This window comes from Dasypus novemcinctus, chromosome 11, assembly GCF_030445035.2.
Source record: "Dasypus novemcinctus isolate mDasNov1 chromosome 11, mDasNov1.1.hap2, whole genome shotgun sequence".
In the NCBI taxonomy this organism is placed as follows: domain Eukaryota; kingdom Metazoa; phylum Chordata; class Mammalia; order Cingulata; family Dasypodidae; genus Dasypus; species Dasypus novemcinctus.
The window spans coordinates 101485244-101507495 of record NC_080683.1 but is presented as its reverse complement, the minus strand read 5'-3'; the positions used below and the strand labels follow the sequence as shown (position 1 = coordinate 101507495).

At 35.5% G+C, this 22252-nt stretch overlaps 1 protein-coding gene and 1 long non-coding RNA gene across 25 annotated transcripts in view; one reads left to right on the top strand and one right to left on the bottom strand.

The window, feature by feature from the left end:
• Nucleotides 1-9871, bottom strand: part of LOC131280442 (uncharacterized) — a 74835-nt gene extending 64964 nt beyond the window's left edge. The window contains exon 1 of one of the 3 annotated variants that reach the window (XR_009188039.1): nt 9669-9871. This is a non-coding gene — a long non-coding RNA (uncharacterized lncRNA). The remainder of the gene's footprint in view (nt 1-9668) is intronic. The other 2 variants (XR_009188037.1, XR_009188038.2) reach the window with 2 other exon arrangements.
• TRDN (triadin) overlaps nt 1-22252 on the top strand; it is a 462763-nt gene that overhangs the window by 185972 nt on the left and 254539 nt on the right. For all 22 annotated transcript variants that reach the window (XM_058307371.2, XM_058307382.2, XM_058307378.2 and 19 more), the window contains 2 exons: nt 10456-10515; nt 11308-11367. In XM_058307371.2, coding sequence (XP_058163354.1) covers nt 10456-10515; nt 11308-11367 — 120 coding nt within the window. The remainder of the gene's footprint in view (nt 1-10455; nt 10516-11307; nt 11368-22252) is intronic.

The following is a 22252-nucleotide window of genomic DNA, read 5'->3' as shown; positions in this document are numbered from 1 at the left end:
ATTTTAAAATGGGATTGTATGTCTTTTCATTGTTGAGTTTTAAGTGCCCATTATATAATCTGTTTACTAGAACATTTTCAGAAATACGATTTCTAAATATTTTCTCTCATTCTTTGGCTTTTATTTTCATTTTCTTGATGTCCTTTGAAGCACAGAAGTTTTAAATTTTGATGAAATATTATTTATCTATTTGTTCTTTTGTTGCTTGCATTTTTGGTGTCATACCTAAGAAACTAATCCCAAGATTATGTTTTCTTCTAAGAGTTTTACAGTTAAAGCTCTTATATATAGGTCTTTGGTCCATACTGAGTTCATGTTTGTATACAATGTGAGGTAGGTGGTTCAACTTCACTCTTTTGCATGTGCATATCATATTTTCCCAGCACCATTTTTTGAAAATAATTATTTTCCCAGTGAATTGTCTTGGGTGCCCTTACCAAAAATAAATTGGCAATAAGTGTTTGGATGTAATTTCTTCCAATTCTATTACAGGAAAGCAGATGTAGCTCAAGTGGTTGAGTGCTTAATTCCCATGTATGAGGTACAGGCTTTGATTCCTGGTACCACCCCAAAACAAGAAAGAAACAAACAAAAAACCAACTCTCATTGGGGAGTGGGTGTACTTCAGTGGTTGAGCATCTGCTTCCTGTGTCCAAGGGTCCTGGGTTCAATCCCCAGCACCTTCTTTTAAAAAAAGCCCTCTATTACATTCATCTATAGGTCTATTATGCCAGTATCACAGTCTTGGTTACTGTAGCTTTTTAGTGAGTTTTGAAACAAGTAAGTGAGAGTCCTCCAATTTTGTTCTCTTTCAAGATTGTTTTGGTTATTTTCAATCCCTTGCATTTCTATACAACTTTTATGATCAGATTGTCAATTTCTGGAAAAAAGGTAGCTGTGGTTTTGATAGGGATGCAAATGAAAGTGTAGATAAATTGGCAGAGTATTTCCTTTTTAACAGTACAATTTTCTAATCCATGAACATGAGCTGGAGCCTGTTCTTCTACTTATTTAGGTCTTCTTTAATTTCCTTTAATTATGTTTTACAGTTTTAGGTGTACAAGTTTGGTACTTCTTTTGTTAAATTTTATTTATTTGGGTACGTCTGTTTTTTGGGAAGAATTTAAGAAAGATTGGTGTTAATTTCCTATCAAATGCTTGGCAAAATTTGCCAGTGAAACTGTCTGGTCTTGGGCTTTTCTTTGTGGAAAGTATTTTTGATTACTAATTCAATTGGTGTACTTGTTATAGATCTGTTCAAGTTTTCTATTTCTTCTTAACTCAATTTTGGTAGTTTCTGTCTTTCTTGGAATTTTTCCATTTTATCTAGGTTATCAGATTGGTTCATGGTACTTCCTTTACAAATTTTATTTTTGCAAGGTCAGTAGTAATGTCCTCTCTTTCATTACTGATTTTAATAATATGAGTGTTTTTTGTTACTCTTGGTCAGTCTAGCTACAGGTGTATCAATTTTGTACACTTTTCAAAGAGACAACATTTGGCTTTTTAAAATTTTTCTCTATTGTTTTCTATCCTTTATTTCATTTATTTCCAATTTAATCTATTATTTTCTTCCTTCTGCCTATATTGGGCTTAATTTGCTCTTCTTTTTCTTCTTATTACTTAATTTGGAAGAAGGTTATCTTATTGACATGGGATCTATTTCTTTTTAAAAATAGGCATTTACTGTTATTAATATAATTGCTTTAAACACTGCTTTTACTGCAGGTCATAAATTTTGGTATGTTGTAATTATGGTTTCATTCATCTCAAAGTTTTTATAATTTTCCTCATGATTTCTTTTTTAACCTATTGGTTATTTAGAAGTGTGCTTTTTAATATGCCCATATTTTAAAATTTCCCAAATATCCTTCTTGTATTGATTTCAAACTTTATTCAATTGTGGTTAGAGAATATACTTTGTAGGATAACAAACCTTTTTAAGGTATTGAAACTTTTGTGGCCTACCACATTGTCTACACTGGAAAGTGTTTCCTTTCACACTTGAGAAGTATATGCATTATGCTGTTGTTAGGTTAACAAAGAAGGTGACTTATTTTGTCTTAAATAGGTATTTTCCAGGTTACTACTTTAATTCTATTGTCATTTCTTTTACTATAATTATTTTTAAAAATTTTTCTTCATTGATCCCATAGTGATTAGAATAAGTATCTTAATTCCTTGCATTCTATTTTGCATTAATATCAATAAAGGGAACTAATTTCAATATAGGGAAAACTTTGCTCCTATATAGCTTGATTATCTCCCCTCTCTTTTGGATGTTATTGTCACCCAAATTATATATTTAGACATTGTATTCCAGTCAATGCAGAGTTGTAATTATTGCTTTTTAAATCAGGAGGAAAACAATTGCAAATAAAAATACATTTCTGTCTTATATATGTATATATAGGTATCTTTATGGTGTTCTTTATTTTTTCATGTGGTTTCGAGTTATTGTGTAGTATTCTTTCATTTTGAACTGGACTGAAGAACTCCCTTTGGTATTTCTTGTATGGTAGGTCTGCTTACAATCAACTTTCTTATATTTTCTTTTATGAGAATGACTGAATTTGTCTTTTTTATGAAAATAATTTTGTTAAAAATATAACTCTTAAATGACTATCTCTAAATAAAGTAATTTTAAGTAACGCAATAAAGAAAATCTGGAAATCACATTGTCCTCCCTTCCAGGGGTTGGTTTGTTGTTATTTGCTTAGTGGTTTTTATGAATTAATTCTGTAAAGTCCATATTCTTTGTTGTGTTTGGCATCTGAAGTTTATATTCAGTTAGCTTAGTCATAAGCTAATGATTGGATGGAAATTTACTTAAATATCATAAATAAATAAATCTGCAGACCTTGCTGAGGGGCTCATTGTGTGTTGGGCACACATTCGTACTCAGCCAGCCTGTTTTCTACCATCTTAAACCTCACTTTCTGCTTACAAAGAGCCTCAAGGTAATTTAAAGGTGAGAGCTTAGGGACTTCCCAGGTCTTTCCTAGTCAAGTGAAAAATATAGGCATTTGCACAGTGCTACATGCATGTTCATAATCTAGGGCCTCATGACCATAAAGTCTGCTGTAAAATCTCATTTCCCAGCATTCCGATTTAAGCTTTTTGGTTCATCTATTTTTTGCACCAACCATTATCCACTACTTTAGGCAGCTGTGATGTCAAACAATTGCTGTTGATTGTTTTTTGTTTGTTTGATTTAATTAATTATTTTTATTTCTTAAAGATTCTTAGATTATGCAAATGTCACATAAAAAATATAGGGGATTCCCACTGTTGCTTCTTTTCTAAAAATGACTCTGTGGAAAAGGCTGGTTTCATTTGTTGAACTCCAAGCTTGGTCAAATAAAGACAAAGCTCTGTGAGTGACTCTTCCAAGGAACCACCAACTATGTCAGATAATGACATTTTTCTGAAAATGGGGCTTTGAAGTGCTACAACCCTATTTTGCCCCCTCCAATGGCTTCCAGGCTGCACCTGTTCAATAGCTCATTGCACACTATTTGTTTTAAGCCTACTCATATCCGGGGAATAGGGCAAGTTATAAATGCCACAAAGTTAACTCACTCTCAAAATTCAGCTATTTTTCTCAAATAAATGCTCCCCAAATTACTACAGACCTTTGTTTAATTTCCAGAGATTTGAAAATATTAATTATGATAAGTTTTTGCCAGTGTTCTTGTTCTTTTATATAGTAGAGGGTTTTTGAGGACCTTACTCCACTAGTCTTGCTGATATCACTCACCCCATTCATTCTTTAACAACTCCAACCTGGTTTTTGTCCCTATAACTCTATCAGTACAGCTCTTGCTTATTGTGTCTAATAACCTCCATGTTACCAGGGACTTTTTTAGTCTTCCACTTACTTCATCTTTAGCAACATTTAACAATTGATGACTCTCTCCTTTCAACACTTTTCCTTTTGCTTGTGTAGACAACATTCTCCTGGTTTGCCTACTGCCTTTTCAGTCACTCCTTCTCAATCTTTATTACCAGCTTCTTATCCTCTCCTATTTCTCCCTTAAATGTTGGAATATTTCTGGCATCGGTCTGCATCCCTCTTTTCTTCTCACTCTTTATTTTCTTCTTAAGCAATTTTATCTATGTACCATGGCTTTAAGTATTATCTATTCTTATATTTAATGGACCCTTACCTCCTATTACCAGAGACCAATTTTATGCCTCTTATATCATCTACATCTTTATTTTCCATAGGTGATAATTAAGGCATTAACTTGGTCTTGCAAACTTGAAAGACTATAGGACAAGTCACATGAGTTAAGTGTATAAATTTGGATGGGATAATACATTGGAGAAATGGGGGCTTGTAATTAACTAGAGAGTGAACACCTTATTCAGAACATTCACATGCCTTTTAATTAACACTGTTCTGGCCAAACAAAACATTTGGAATTGGGCTGCTTTTAAATCTGTGATGTGATGCTTCCAAACTCTAGGAAAGTAGAGAAGCTTAGTTTTAAGGTGGAGATTTCTTTAATTCTTTTGGTAGGACTATATTACTTTAAAGCTCCTAATGTTTAGCTGATGATTTTGTTTGTTATTAGAAATTAGAAGCAATCAAAGGGAACTTGTCACTTGTCCCACCCACACATGTAAACTACTTGCATTCATATGCCTCACATAACATGCTGCCATATTAAGGTATGTCTGTAGTTTCTTCCATATTTTTCATCCTCTGAGACTGTAGTAGGTGAATATTTTCATTAACTCTCATAATACTTCCAAATCATTGTCATACTCTCTTTTCTATACTAGCACCTCCTTTGAAGATCCAGTCATCAGCAAATTCCACAGGGTACTCTTCCTTGTTGCAGCCTCTGACAGACCCCCAAGTGATTCTTCCTCATTACATGCATATTTTACCACCTAACAACTCACCCACTCTCTCTTTCTCCAGCAACACTTTTGCCACAATTCTTGGTGATTTTTGTATCAATACATATTCTGGCCTCTCAGTTCCTTGGCCTCTTTCTTCTTTGACAAAGACCTTGTCCTTCACTTTACTCAGTCAGTAACTGCCATGCTCCTGTAAGCCTAGGGTCTAAGACCTAGTCAAATCCTGTAACTGCACATGACCCATAACCTACTCCACACATAAGATCCCATCTTTCCAGGTTACTCACTCTAGTTCCATAACTGTAATAATTCTTTTTCTTCAAAATACTTTCCTTTACCCTAAAATTTCTTTATTTTTCTCTCTTTACTAAGCTTAGCTGCAGTAGTCCTTCGTTATGATCATTCACTGGAATGCACTCTCAACTCTATCCAACTCCTCTATTATTTGGCAAAATCCAAACCCTTGATGTAAACAATTACCTCTATTCTGAGTTAGGAACCTTAGCAGCTATAGAAAAACACGCAACCTTGCTGTCTCATGTCACCATAAATTCATGACTCCTAACTCATATGGGCTGCCCATCTATCCCACTAAATTATCTCTTCAATTTATTCTTCCCCACCTTGTGGGGTCTGTAATTTTTTTATTCTTTCCTCAAACTTCCAATACTGTTTCTTCCTTCCTCAATTGCAGCTAATGTCTTTGCTTCTTACTTTACTGACATAATAGGAGTGATCACAAGAAAAATTCCAGAAGCTTTATGGTATTTCCACTAATCAAGTTAAATATTGTATCCCTCCTAATAGAATGGACTGTGATGCTAAGGTTAACATTTATTTTCAGTTGTGCAATGGATACAGTTACCTCTTGCCTAATCAAAAGAAATTGATTCTGAAATTTCTTCCTTTCTCTCCCATATTATTAATTTCCCCCTTTATCCCAGTAATATCTCTCATCCTAAAAAAATAAGACAAAAGGCAAAACAAGAAATGAAACAAAATCTCTTGACTCGACAGTTTTCTGTCATGTCTTTGCTAAGCTTGTCAAAAGATTTTTAAGTAACTACATACTCTCCTTATTCTCTGTTCTCTCTTGAACTCTCTCTAGTTACATTTTTTTCCCACCTCTCAACCAAAAACCTCTTCTCAAGGTCATTGGTTGTAAAAGCCAATGATCAGTTCTCAGCACTTACCTTTACTGACCTATTAGCAACTTTTGAGGAATTTTAATTTCCTCCTTTTTAAAATACTTTCTTCAATTGGCTGTAAGACACCACTCTGTCTTGGTTCCTTTTCTCAGTTCCTTTTACTGGTTTCTTCTATTTGCAATCTCCAAAAATTGGAATGGAATGCCCCATTATTCAGTCTTGGAATCATCTATTCTTAAATGATACTCCTTAGAAGATCTCATCTAGTCTAGTGGATTTAAATTCCAACTACATGCTTATCATCCCAAATATATATCTTTAGCCTGGAACTCTTCTCTCTATTTTAGACTTGTAGATCCTACTGCCAAATTGAGGTCTACAATTGCACATCTTCTAGGATTGGGAAACTTAAAGTGTGTCTAAAATTTTAATGTTTTAATTTTCAGCTTAAAACCTGCTCCTTCCCCGGTCTTTCCCACCTCAGAAATGGCAATTCCATTCTTCAAGTCATTAAGGAGAACACATCACCATCTGACACATATTCATTCTTAAGCTTTTACAATGTATTTTTTCTCTTGCTTTTCAGTTTTTTTCAAGGCATATCAAAACCAGAAAATGTGTAATAATGATTTAAGACTCAAAAGCTTTTTAAAGTTATGTGTTCCCCGCAAAACTAGGAAATAAATGCATAATGATGTGTTGTCGGTAATTAATAAATATTTGGGACATGAAGGAATGAATAGGTGAATAGGGACTTAACAACATTCTGCTCAGTCCCCTGTCTTTTAAGGTTAAATATATATACCTACAGTTGCATAAGACAGTGACTATGATTTATAGCAAAACTGAGATTGTAATCTACTTATCCTTCATCCTAGGACAATACTCCATCATAATATATGCATAATATATACATTTCTTTCAGAAGTTGTTTACTACAGAATATTCCAGACAGCCTTCCTGGATATAGAAAAATAGGAAGTATTTGTATTTACCCATATAGTTCAGCTAATTTCACATCTAGAAAAATGACTGAAGATTGTATACAGTCATATTTTTATTGTTTCTAAAGTGTAGTAATAGTCATTAATAAAATTCTTTTTTGAGCAGTCACTCTGTCAGGTACTTTAGTTATCTCCATTCCTCACAATAAACAAGCAAGTAGGTTTTATTAGTCCTGTTTTTCAAATGACGAAAATAAAATTCAGTGTATTAAAGCATGTTGCTCAACATCACACCACCAGAAAGGGTCAGAGTTGGAACTGAAATCAAGGTCACCGATGCTCACCCTCATGCTTTCTCCCCCTGCCCAATGCCTCTCTGAGATAACAAGGGGAGAATGCTAATAATGGCTCATGTAATTGAAGTTATCTGCTTATGCGAAAGTTTCCATGATCATGCCATGAACTGGGTTCCAAGCCAAGCTCTGACTCTCTAGAGAAACAAGATGACAGTATGTTGAAATGCATTGATATGAAAAATACAAGTCTTTATTCAACTGGAACCTAAAAGACATTGATCATAGCCTTAAAGTTTTTGAAGGAAAACACCCATCTGACATATTGAATTTGGATAATCTCTGTAGTAAAAAGGCGAAGAGGGAGGTACAAAACATAAAACAAAAACTAGACATTTTACATTTGCTTCCTTCTTTTGCTAGGAACATACGTCTTTAAAAGCTTTACAATTGTAACTGACTATGGTGCATTCTCTGGCTTTGAGATAGCATAAAAACATTTAAAAGCAAGAGAAAAGCCACTCTTAAGGGTTTAGGAAGTCAAAAGTATGTCATTTAAATTTTCTTTCATTTGATGTTAATTTATGCATAAGCTAATAACTTATTTGTGTCTCAGAACTGCTCATTGTAGAGGAGATTTCTCTCCCAACCAAACTTTCCTGTGCTTCCTGCCATCTAGAGCCATCATTTCAGGGCTTATGATACTTTTGCCAAAGAAAGGCCATATGCTGATAAGTTCACAACCTGTGGACACACTTAATTGCTAGGTCTCTGAAAACTGATGGTACCAAATGCTCTAACTCCTCTTTAGATATTACAGACAGAACAACAAAGAAATTGAAAAAGAGAGTGAAGTGGAAATTGGAATAGGACAGAAAGGGAAGAGTATCTGTTGTTGACTGTTGAAGGAGAGAAAACAAGCCAGGAGAGTTTTCAGAAAAAAAAAGTGGGTTACTTTTATATCCAAGTAGGATATAATTAAGTTGTGTGTCTTTTATAAGTGAAAGACCTAATTCCACTGCTTCCAAATCACCTATAGGATAGAGACAATAGTGCCTGAAGAATTGCAGAATTCAGAAGTTGATGTTTTAACTGAAATTCTCCATGAATAAAGTGAGTCCCATAATGACAGCTTAAAGGTCTAATTCATAAAAATGTTATTAAAGCACATTATTTATACTGACTTTTTGTGGACTTCCGCTCTTATTCATGACTCTCTCAGTGTATGGCCATAATTACAGGCAGAGTGTATAATGGAAACATTAATCCAATCTGAACTAAGGCAAGAATAATGTATTACCACAATAAAATCTCAGTTATATTAATTTAAGGGCTGAATTTATTGCACAAGAACATTTTCTTAGAAATATATCTTCCATCCTATGGCCCCAAATATCTACTTTCATTCTGAAGTTCGATGTAAGATTGACTAATTGGCATGACTTCAAATGAAATATTTATTCATTTAAACTATGAAATTTAGAGACTTGGATAAAGAGTTGTGGTCTTAACTATGGCATTAGTTTTGGTATGGGCTTAGAAATATTTACAAATAATCTGTTTTACTTAACCCCATTTCTAGAGCATGACATCAGAGACAATGTTTAGCAAATGTCAAATCATTTGTCAAGCATATGCATTTAGATAAGATGGTATAGGCTCTGCTACATAGTTTCCCCCAGAAACAGAATGTAATAATACATAAATCGAATGTATCTTTATTTAGAATTTTAAACACGATTTACATATTTAATATGCAAAAACTGTTAGAGAAAGGCAAAGTGAAATTCAATTGGTTTATTGCTAACATTGAAACTATCAAAATTTGACTTCTTGACTTTCTACTTGTGACTGGATAAGTTGTAACAGTATGCTGTAGACACTTTTAGACAAAGTGTGAATAGAATTCTCTCTCTGGCACTAGATTATCTCTAGGAGTCATGAAAAGGGATTCTTTATAAATTATACTTGTAACACTGAAAGAACGTGTTGTCTTTGATCTTGTAGGTAAAAAAGTTCTGTACCTAAGGGAATGAATTAATTCCTATATTTAATTAGAGGCAATCATTAGTAGTCAACTTAAGCATTCATACTAGGACTACTCATTAAATTTCTTTAACACAGTAACAATTTTATAACAATTCTGGTTAATAGAAATCTTTGAATGGTTGGCATCTGTACCTGATATGAGAGATAAATAGCAAAAAGAGGAAGATACTTCTAATATAAGGCAATGTGGCAATTGTGGTTCAGTGGTAGAATTCTAATATAAGGCAAATAGCACTACTAATTTGAGGTAAAGCCTGTCAATTTCCAACCTTAATTCTACTTATAACTGCCTAAATCCTAAAAGAATCAACCACTCCATTTCAATAAACTGTGACTTTGCTACTTGAAATGACTACACTTACCAGAAGTGTGTTCAGCGATATCCAGTTGTTACAAGGGTATGGCTGGGCAAGACTTGAGATTTTCCTTACTTTCCCTTCAGACCAAGGCTTCTTCAGATCTCTAAAACAGGGATATTTCATGAAGAGGTCTCCAGGCACCACAAGCTGTTCTAGAAGGCATCCAGGCTTATTAACTCCTGGAGACAAAGATTACCGAGCACCTAGGTGATACAACCACTTGGAAAGGGCAGTGGAGTTATGTCCCCAACACACTGCCAGACAAATGTCACCAGGCTCTAAATGCTTGATGACAAGAGGCAGATTTGAAAAGCTGTTAAACCAAAATGATTATAATTAGTGGGCTTGTATTTTATTTCTAGTGAAGCTGAACATATGAAAACAAAAGAAAAAATTCTTTTAGCTTACCACTACTATCTTTCCTAAGAAAATTGTCTTTTAATTTTATATATTAATGTCTTACTTTAGGCACTGGACAAACAATTGTATGGTTCAGCAAGCTCAAACTAGCTTGCTCATTACTTGTAAACAATATTAGCAGTTTATAGTTTATGTGTTCACTGTGAGCCAGACACTATGCTCAGTGCTTTGTAACATTATCTAACTCTGAGGGAGGTACTATGATTTTACAAATGAGGAAAATAAGGCTTAGAGAGATTAAATCACTTGCTCAAAGCCATAATACATCTATCTGGAGACTGACCCGACTTAATATTAATCCTCAGTACAGTCTTGCCTTAGTTTTTGTACTAAATTTCTCCATATAAAATAGTTTAAATTTCTGCTCTAGAAAAAGAAGAGGAAAAGAAGAAAACTGAGAAGAAAGTTACTTCTGAAACAAAAAAAAAAGGTAAGGAATTTAAAAACTGCCTAAAACATAAATGACTAGTTTCCATTTGTAATGATACTGGGGAAGCTTGTGTTTCCTAGGAAAGAAATCCCCTTAATAATTTTATTGTTATAATTAGTAGTTAGTCTTCTAAATATTCCAAATAAAGTGGAAAGTGAGAATTTTTTAAAAAAGAAAATTAAGGCCTAAACTCTCCTAGTAATTATTACCTTTTGATTAGTTTTTTCTTTTTCTTTTCTATGAGCTGCTACTCTATTTACTATTTCACTGCATGAGGTATGTGAGTTTGAAAAGATTACTATTCAACTCATTAGGTTTAATAAAAAGCAGTTCATCAAAATAGTAAAGGGTAGAAAGAGTTGATTAGTTTGCTGTATTTTGTTCTTTTTAGATGGTTGTTTTCACTTTGTTCAATCCAGGTCCCAACTGAGCCTCAGTGATTTCTCAGCTTCACACAGGCTTGAAAGTCCAGGAAATATTCAATATATTCCTTCCGATATCCTTTGGGAAAACTATTGAGTTCTCCTATAATTAATGCTGCTTAACATTTCCAGGGGTATGAAAGAATTTTTGACCTAATAAAAAATTTGTCCCCTTTCTGAAAAGAAACATATCTCACCAAAATTAAGAGATTATTCACTCATGTTTGATATATCTTTTGACTCTGATTTAGGATATCTTATACAAGGTGATTTGATACCTTGATAGCAGTCATGTGTACCCTGAAATGTCTTAGAATTAAACATGTTTTCAAATTTTTTGAGACTTAAAATTTTCTTGTTTTCCTACCAGAAAAAGAAGATGTCAAAAAGAAAACTGAGAAGGAAACTGCCACTGAAGAGAAAAAAAAAGGTAGTGTGTTTTCTCTTTTTCTTTAATCACCTTATGTCCAGGTATTTGTTTCATGGAAGAATATTGGGAAAATGTGAACACTATGAATATGGCTACTTAAATCTGGCCAGGTATATACATAATGAAATTGAGAAGAGCTACATTTGTACAAGAGCACCACATTGCAAACATAAGAACTTGAGAAAATAATGCATCTTGTTTAAGAAGTAGTTTGGTTCAATTGTTTGACACTTAAAATTTTGTTTTCAATTTAAGATTCTGTTTTATTCTTGTTCAAACATGAATATTGGCTTCAGTTCAGGTTAGTCTTAGGTCTAGATGAAAAAGATAGTTGTCTCAAGTATTAGAGTTTGCTGATAAGTATTCTCAGTCCAAATATTCCCTTCATCAATATCAATGATGCTGGAAATTCCCCCAGGAGAGACATTTCATTTCTTGGTATTGGAAAAAGTAAAATGCAAATCTCCTAGGGCATGTGTGCATGAGGTGACAAACTCTTTCCTCTCCACTATTAACACCTTAAAATGAATGAGATTTTAAGATCTTCCCTGCATAATCTTAAATGAAAACAACACTCTAGAAAATGAGCAATAGGTAAACTGAAATACAGAGTGGTTGAGGAGAGAGTTTCAAGGTGGGACATTGGGGAGAGCAGCCTAGACCGATGGAATTAGTGAAACCCTTCCCTACTCAGCAAGTAGTTCATGGGGAGAGAAAATGTGGTGGTGAAGAATGCTGAAAAAAGAGAACAGAGGTTGCCAAACTGACAATGGTCATTCTTAGCAAGTAATAAATAGTGTTGTAGAAGCAGAGAGATTTAATGATCTTACATGGAAGGCCAGGACTCAGTATTAATTTTGGGAAAGAAAATTTATTAATGACCGGCCAGGCTCGGGAACTTTTCTGTTCTAAAACCCGAGCCCCAAATAGGACTTTTGGGTTCCTTTTATACAGAGGATACAGAATTGAGGAGTCAAATGGTGCTTTGTTTGAGTACTAGATAAGCCTGAATTAACACGTATTCCCCACATTCCCAGTAAACTTGAGTTAACATATTTAGTTTGCGTTCTCCCTGAATATCCAAAGTCTATAGAGCCTGTATCTTTTTCCAGGACCGGGATGGTTGGCATGGTTATGAAAGGTGGGGCTGCTGTTCTTATTGTCTGACATACACAGCCCAGGTTATTCATGAAGAGATGCACAGCCCCCACACATAGCCCATATCATTCCCCCCTTGATGCCAGCTTAATTTGCTAAGCTTTGGCATCACTATTGTTGGAGTTATGAGGTGGGTGGTTGTTTGTTTTTTGATTGATTACCCTGCTTATTAATTTTCCAGTGAGCATCCAAAGACAAAGCCCCTGGTAATATCTGGGGCTTTTTCCTATTCCCAGAAGAAGTTTTTGTCCTGGACAGCAGAATCTTGGGGGTGGGACCCTCCAGCTGCCATCCTGGTGTTACCGGTGCTCACATAGATTTCTTGCCAGGCTCCAGATCCATCTATTAATTTTTATTTTCCCTTTAGAGAGTTTAAACCTTTAATCTTAGAGGGGTGCTGAAGGGAAATGATCTTTTTTCTGTAGCTACTTCCTGCTGGCCATGGGTTATAGTCCCTACCTGATAAGCTATTAAAAACTTTGTTATTTTATTTTGACTGGAGGAAGATGGATCTGGCATTCTGTATGACGTTGGATGAAGTTTTCACATGGTTAACAAGATATTTATTCTGAAAGAAATAAACTTAAATAGAATTTTGGGAATACACGGTTCTTTACGAGGACCCTGGGCAGCGGACTTGGCCCAGTGGTTAGGGCGTCCGTCTACCACATGGGAGGTTCGCGGTTCAAACCCCAGGCCTCCTTTACCCGTGTGGAGCTGGCCCATGCACAGTGCTGATGTGCGCAAGGAATGCTGTGCCATGCAGGGTTGTCCCCTGCATAGGGGAGCCCCACACGCAAGGAATGCACCCCGTAAGGGGAACTGCCCAGCGTCAAAGAAAGTGCAGCCTGCCCAGGAATGGTGCCGCACACACGGAGAGCTGACACAACAAGATGACGCAACAAAAAGAAACACAGATTCCCGTGCTGCTGACAACAACTGAAGCGGACAAAGAAGACGACGCAGCAAATAGACACAGAGAACAGACAATTGGGGTGGGGGTGATGGGGAAGGGGAGAGAAATAAATAAATAAATCTTTAAAAAGAAAAAAAGAGGACCCTGGATTACAGAGGTAGAAAAGATTAGGTGCCTGCAAAGATGACACCTTTTTAAAGTGGTGGGGAACTATATATATATACATATACATATATTTTAAGTTTTTATATGTTCTTGGTTAACCACAGAGAGAAATTGTAATGGATAATGGTACTAGGCACTTAGCTTTGTTTTTGAAGATACATTCCAGGCTGTCCAATGACTGGCACTCAGGTGTTTCATCAGGTGCTTCTGGTGAACTGGCACTTTCGTGGGCAGCTGGTTTCATTCAGGATTAGTGCACCAAGTTGGAAATTCCTTTAACTTTAATAGCTGTGGGAGTAATTAGAACTATAGAGCAAAGTTTCTTACATTTTGGCTTTAATAGAGTAACTCCTGGTAAATTTCCCGACTGTTTTATTAGGTTTTGTTCCCTGAAAATCCCTTTGGTCAAGCTGGTCAGGGTATTTTTCCCCAGATGAGTGACTTGGTGAAGTCCATAAAGGACTTTCCATTGCACTGCTCCTGGCAGGTAGACCTGAGGATCCTTAACAAGCCACCCATCAGTCTCCAGGGTGAACTCCAGGCTAGCTACCCTGGTTTGTTTATCCTGGGTATACTGTTGAACTGTAAGTACTGGTATAGATGTTGGAATAAAGGATAAGAGTGAGGTCTGGGCTTGTGCTGCTGCTTTAGCAGCTGCATCAACTGGAGCATTTTCCTTTGCTATAGCAGTGTTTATTTTCTGATGTCCTGGACAATGCATAATTGCTAATTTCTGAAGTAACAGTACAACTTTTACTAAATCTAGGATTTCTTGTTTATGTTTAATAGGTGACCCACTGTTAGTAAGCAAGCTTTGTTTTTGCCACACAGCAGAGTGAGCATGAAGGATAAAGAAAATATACTTAGAGTCTGTGTAAATATTAGTCTGTTTCCCAGCTGCTAGTTTTAAACTTGAGGTAAGGGCTATTAGCTCTGCTTTCTGGGTTGAAGTTCCAGGGGGAAAAGCTTTGGCCTCTATGGTTTTAAATTGAGAAACCACAGCATGGCTTGTTTTTTTAAATTCTTTTTTTAATAAAACTGCTTCTACCTATGAACCATTTAATGTCTGGGTTCACAAGAGGCTTATCTCCTAATCTGGCTTACTTGAGTAGTTTTGGTTAAGAGTTTGAGGCAAGAGTGGAGAAGGGGTCCCTTAGGATCTGACCTTGGGTCCTCTATCAGTAGTAGGGAGACTGGGTTAAGAGTTTGACACATCTTCATTTGCACTTCAGGGGTTTTTAGTAATTGAGCCTGGTATTAATTAACCGGCTACTTGTAAGCTGCTGGTGACCCCTGGCTTTAAGTACATTTTTTACCTGGTATGAGGTGAAGACTGTGAGAGTTTGCCCCCAAGTTAGTTTGGTGGCTTTTTAGTTAGGTAGGGAGAGGGAAGAAGAGATAGGATTTGGGGGTATTTTCAGGACTTGGAGTTGTCCTAGATAGTACTGCAGGGATGGATGCTGGACACTGTATGTCCTGCCATGGCCCACTGGGTGGACTGGGGGAGAGTGTAAACTACAATGTAAACCCCTATCCATGTGGTGCAGCAGTGCTCCAAAATGTATGCACCAAATGCAATGAATGTGGCACAATGATGAAAGAGGCTATTGATATGGGAGGAGTGGGGTGAGGGAGGTGGGGGGTATATGGGGACCTCATATTTTTTTAATATAACATTTAAAAAAAATAAAGAAGAAGAAGAAAATTTAAAAAGGGGTTTGGCCTCACTGCTCTTAGGCAAGATGGCCATTTCTTTATCTTACAGACATGTTTATTAACTACTCAGAAAATGAAGTTTACCAAGATTTTTAACATGTTCAATGTACTGTTGCACATGATTTAGAATAGAAAAGATAAATACTATAATCGTTAGGCATATATCTAGAACAGGATAAAGGTAGAGCACTTAATATTAATTAATGTATCACCAAATGCTAGGCTTTTTTTTTTTTTTTGAGCTGCAATTAATAGATTTAAGTTTCAGGTTTGCAATAACTTACATGTTATCTCTCCATGGGAGCAGGTCACAATGCCAATTTGTATTTAAGTTCTACTTACAGTACTGTGGTGATTATGGCTCCACTTGGTATGTCCTTCACACAGGAGCGAGCCACAGCACCGTTGATCCTAGAGAAAAGCTAAGAAGGTAGTTTTCAGTATTTCATTGCCCTGGTGCATAGCACTCTTTGGCACTATGAAACAGTGCCAGTCTGGAGGCATATCCATTGTACATTTGGCTATACTGAGCCACCACTGGCAGCTTCAGGAGTTTGAAACTACATTGTAGTTTCCATTGACTTCAGGAGCACAACCAGAGATGCAGTAAATACCTTTATTGTTTTAGGGGTCAGTGACCAACCTAGCCAATAACTCATATGGAGAGGCAATCTGCAAAGTATTCAAGGTCTGGTTTGAATGCACAAGACAATTTGACAATGCTGAAGTCTATCTCTTGATTTTATATAGCTTTTAAACATTTCCAATGCAATGTGTTACATATCAAATGATTTTGCTTACCTTTACACTTTTACCATGAAGACATTAGCAGATATTTCACTTCAGCAGTAGAGGAAAAACTATTTTTCCTATTTTTAAAATGAAAACCAAAGATTCCCAATGGAATCAAGATAACTTTTCATTACCACCACTTGAATAAGCACATTGAGGTGATTTTCAGACAGGTTTTATTGCTATGAAGCTACTTTTTGCCATTAACATTAATTTAGGCGTCTGGTTAATAATGGCTTCTTAGAACTAGAGCCATTTAAATGCTTCAGTGTGGAAGATGCTTTTACAAACTCTTTATGATTGACCGCACCACAGCCTGCCAAATTTACCTTAGATTACAATTAGCAACTAATGCATTTAAGAGAGGGCAGTCCTACATTTCTTTAATTTCATTAAACATGATCTTACAGCTTTTATTATTTTAAAGATTCAGTACATATAATGTTAACTTATTAACCTGGTATTCCATAAACCAAAGAGAAACACTTAAGCCAAATAAGTTGAAATTGTTATTGTTTAAACAAAGAATGTTGTTTTCTTTTTTCTTTACAGGGGCTTAAAACCTTTTATCTTGGATAAAATTTTAAAACTGTGAATAATTTTAAAAGCATACTGACTTTTAGGCTCAGGAACATAAAGTAACTATTTAATTTGTTTTAATTATAATTTAGTAAGTTTTTTTTTTAATAGCTTTTCCAATAGTTTTTATATTCAGATTTCTATATGATTTTTCCATATCACTTAGTTTAATTTGGGTTTTAGGAATATTTATTACTTATATAACTACATATTTAATTTTAACAATTTGAGTAAATAGGCAGACACGAATAGTTTGGCACAGAAACACAACTTAGTTATTTAACACTTTTTTCCTTTTTTTCCCTATAAAACAAGTTTAATTGTAAAACAGTATTTGAAGGATTTTTCTGAAGGCTTTCTTTTACTACCTTTTCCAGATTAGAAGTTTGTGGTTTCCCCACTTTGTGGCAGTTTTAATTAATGACTTATAATCAAAATGTTTCTAATGCTATGATACATTTTTTTTCTTTGCTTTAGAACCATAAGCAGAGACAAGGGGTGGGCCAGTCCTGCAGTAACTGTAAGCAAAGGCAAATTCAGTTTATAATTACCATCACAATAGCTGAAGTCTAGGGGTGAAATTAGTTATAAAATAACTATACGATAAGTTTAAGTTATAATTACTATTATTATATAAGCACTAGATAAACTTGAAGTAGCCACAAACAGAGGTAAATTAGTTTAAGATTACTACTGCAATAGCTGAAATTTAGGCTATATTTATTCCACTGTAATAATTTCAGTTATTAGTTATAATATATAAAGGTACTTATACAATGATTTAAACTCTTAATTTCTAGAAAGTATTCACTTAAAATTAATTTGGGTACCCTTATTTATCAATTATGCAATTAAAATAATTTTATTAGTAACAATTCTGTGCAGTTTTTTCTGCCTTTTTCAGTAACTAAATATATTTTACTCATGAGTTATGCATTAAATTTACCAGCAAGACAGTATTGGCATTCAGAGATTAATTTCCAGGTTACCTTTTACCGTCATCCAACTTGTAACAGGTGAACTTTAAATTTGATTTTCTAGGTATGAGCAAACTGACAAAGTTAAGAGTTGAACATAAAATTTAAGCACAGATTAAAACAAAAGAGTTTTATTCCTTTGCATTTCTGGGGCTTTGGGAGACAGGATGCCTAAATTTCAGTTTGAAGTTGCCAAGCCTAATTGTTTTTTTCTCTGCAGTTTTTTATGACTTCATTGTCTGACAGTTTCCCAGTTAAACCAGCCATCAAAAGACTATTAAATGATTACAGGGTCATTGTTCTAGTTAACAGACTCTGAGTTTCTGAGGCAATAGTTTCTTTCTTTCTTTTTTTCTTTTTGCTAGACAAAGGGCACTTTACCAGTTTTACAGTTTTTAAAACATCTCAAAGCATTTTAACACAGACCTGCAAAGAGATCCTGGCCTGTGACCACCCTGGGGAAGGAATTTCCATTGCATTCATATTGGCTCTCCCCAGTGCCTTTTTCACCTTTTTTTTTCCCTCAGGTAGCTGGGTGTAGTTAGACAGGAATGCAGTTTATGAGGGTGTGAACCCACTGGAAGGGGTAAGCCCTTGGTTTTCTGCCATTGCCATGCATCCCCCTAGGGGAGAGGGTGGGAGAAGGCAATGGCAGGCAAGGTCTAGGCTGCTGAAATGGTTTGAAGAAGCTTCCCAGGGCTCGGCGCTTTCCTGGGGGACCTCTGTCTTAGCAGGGCCATGATTTCAGCCACTATTCTATGACCCAGACATCCTGACTGGGGCCAGATTTAATAAACCTGGGTGCGCGGCGCGAACATGGACTTGGAGAATTCCTGAGCATGTGCATGTTCAGACTCCACGGTCTGCTTTATAAACTGCAACCATTTCACTCCTTTGCCAATGGCAAGGCTCCAGTTTAACCAAAGTTTACTATTTCACACAATCACACAATTTAACATTACCATCTGGAGGCACGAAAACATATACCAGCATCAAATAAACACAGACAGAAGCACAAAGCCCATTAATCTGACTTGTAATTTTTATCCCTTCGACATCAAACAGAACTTTTTGCTTACTCTTGCTGGTTACAAAGCAAGCTTATTTGCAGTCTAGCACCAAAACAAAGACTTATTTCTGGCTAAACTTTTCCACTGTTTAACTGATACTTAGATGAAGCTTTATTACAAAAACCAATCCATTTTTTCTGTAATCAAGATTTTCCAAATCCAGACCAATTTTTCAGGATGCATTAGGATTTAAACCCATCAATGTCCTTTTCCACTGTAATCAGACCTTCACTATCTTAGTGAAGGCAGAACCAGATACCAACCTGTAGTTAGCTAAACCTAAACATCAGGCTTTTTTCTCTTTCCTTTCAGACCTGGAAGAGATGGCTTCCCCCCAAATTTTGGAGGTACTGGGGCCTTCTTGGGAGGTGATCAGGCTCCCCTTCTAACATTTAAAGTTAGGTTTTCCTGACACTATGCCCTCCCACGGGAGTCTTACTTTTTTTCATGTTCACAGTTTCTCATTCCCAGAATTTTCCTTTTAGACCTCCTGGTGTGTCCGTTGTCCCCAGGAGGACTCTGATGGAGCCCACATCCTTTTTCTGGACTGAAAGGAGTCCAGGGGTGCCCAGATTTGGGGTTTATTTGAGTCCATCTGGCTTCCTCAGAGATATCCAAAAGGGGTGGCGAAGTGCTGCCATCTCTGGCCTTCGTTGTGATTCCTGGATACACCCCCAGAAATGTTGTGGAAGCAGAGAGATTCAATGATCACGTATGGAAGACCAGGACTCAGTAAAAATTTTGGGAAGGAAAATTTATTAATGACCGACCAGTTCAGGAACTTTTCTGTTCTAAAACCCGAGCCCTGAATAGGATTTTTGTGTTCCTTTTATACAGAGGATATAGAAGTGAGGAGTCAAATGGTGCTTTGTTTGAGTACTAGATAAGCTTGAATTAACACATATTACCTACATTCCCAGTAAGCTTGAATTAACATATTTAATTTGCATTCTCCCTGAATATCCAAAGTCTATAGACCTTATATCGCTTAGTTGGCTTTCTGGGCAGGAGTGGTTGGCATGGTTACAAAAGGTGGGGCTGCAGTTCCTATTGTTTGACACACACAGACCAAGTTATTCATAAAGAGATGCACAACCCCCACACATAGCCCATATCAATAGGAATTAGAGGAAATCTATAATCATGCTATAAATGGAGTCCAAAGAAATTACAAAATATGAAGAGTTGTGTTTCTGTATGGCTCATGAAATCATCAAAAGATTGCTAGACATTTGGTGGGTTTGGGAGTTGATTGCCAATTATTTTGTATTGAATTTTCATTAATAAGGTTATATATTATTGTAATCTTCCATCATAATGTTGAACATTCATTCATTCATTGGCTTATTTTAAATCTCAGGTATTTCCCTGCAGAAATATATGCCTTGTAATAAGGAGGGCAAAACCCAGTTCTGACTATTTGAAGATACTGAGGAACTGTTTGCTTGGGTCAGTTCCGTGATTGATTGCTAAGGATAAACAAGATAAACTTCCTGGGTCATCAGTTTTACTAAAGGATTTGGGGAAGAAAGTTTTGTAATATTTTGTAATACTACATAATTACATTACATATTTTGTAATGATTCTAATTGTGATCTTAAAAGCATTTATTATAGCATGCAAATGCAAAATCAGAAAAATGCTTTTGGTAAAACTCAATATCTGTGTGTGTGTGTGTGTGTGTGTGTGTGTGTGTATTTGCTGTTTGGTTTAGTTTTAGCTTTTCTTTTGGGAAAGGCAAAATGTGTATGTCCAATGAGTGATGGGAATATTTAGCACTTCTGTGCTACTGGGAAATCTGGTGTTATTAGCTGCAGTCATGTCAAAGTGAGGTTGTGAGCTGCTGGTAAAAGAACTGATTATTAAATGTTACTTCCTCCAAGGCCACTGCTCATCCACCAAAGCAGAGACCAGCTGGGGTGGGTTGCTTGACTGGGGTTGAAAAACAAGTTTCACCCTCTTGGCACCAGTTTTCTGTTTGTCATTTTTTACATTTGATTGTACAAAATACTATTGGCTTTTACAAACCAGTTCAAATTTCTGATGGAAATATATACATAATTAAATTATTTGCTTACAAGATCATAACCCCCAAATACTCAAAATTTTGGATGTGCATGTGTGCTTATTAGGTAGAGAGAGGAAGAGAGAGAGAAAGATTCATTTAGTGCCATTGTTAACTCTTGCTTCTTTTTAAGGTTCAATAATTATCAAACTATATTTTAAAGTGAGAACATTATGGCTGTTTTAAGCTAGCTTGAAACTTGTATAAAATTAGTGAAATGTTATAGAGATAATGAGAGAAATTGAGAATAGCCTGAAATCTTGAAAAAGTTGAAGCACATGTTGTTTCTTCCTAAAACAAAAGAATAAGGCGGAGTGTAAGATTTCACTATACCTGCTGTCAATAGTAGTGAACATACAAGGTATGAGATATGTCTAGATGTTTATTTAATACGTGATTTTTATCATGATATGCTGTCATATTTATATTTACTTCCATGTTATTTATACAATATAACATAGATTTATTTATATTTTGTTACATTATTATTGTATTTTATTATATTTTTATTTAGTTGTGTAGATGCAAGTGAATCTAAGGCTTACCTTTTATTGTATGTAAATGTGCCTTTACTACATGAATCCCATGAATCACTTAGCTAATATGTGGGTTAGGGGCAATGCAGCTGGGGTTTTAGATGAAGCAAAATTATTAGCACATTAATATTGGGTGAAACTGGGCAATGGATATATTGGAGTTCATTATATAATCCCTTGTTTTTTTTATATATTTGAAATTATCAGTGGTAAAAAATTAAATCCCTGTCACTTAAAAATTAAAGTGAAATACAAAAATCAGCAGGATTTTTTTGGCAACATTATGAGATAAGTTTTGGTTTGAAGAAACACCTTGAAAAAACATAACCAAGAAAGGGAATAAAATGTTGTTTGATCATTTACCTAAGCTTGTGTTAAGCTTCAGAGCTGGATACCTAATCTGCAATACATAGCTATTACAAACAGAAGGGGTTTTATATAGGGAATTAAGTACATACAAAATTGTTGGAAGGACTGGACAAATTGAAGGGAAAGAACTTCTGTTGGATTATTGAGCACTAGGGCACATCAGTTGTTCATGACCATTAAGCCATCATCACAGCTGCCACAGCTGCCTGTCATTATCCACAAGGACTAGAGAATGGATAGGGTCAGCTCTGGCACAGCAACTTCCCCCAAACATTCATATTTCTGGGCCTTGTTTGCCAACTCATTTCTGTTTTTTAGTCTCACACAGGTACATCTAATTGATGGAATTTAATTTTCCGACAGAACTCTAGCTGCACGAGAATCTGAAAAATGCAAATTTCCAACTGAAAGGAAAGTAAAATGCAAGTTAAATGAGACTATCCTCAGTTTCAGCAAGAAAGAAACTTCAGAAATGTTTCAGATGGTCAAATTCATATATTAAGAATTGGATTCTAAAGACTTGAATTGTACAGTGGCCAAAC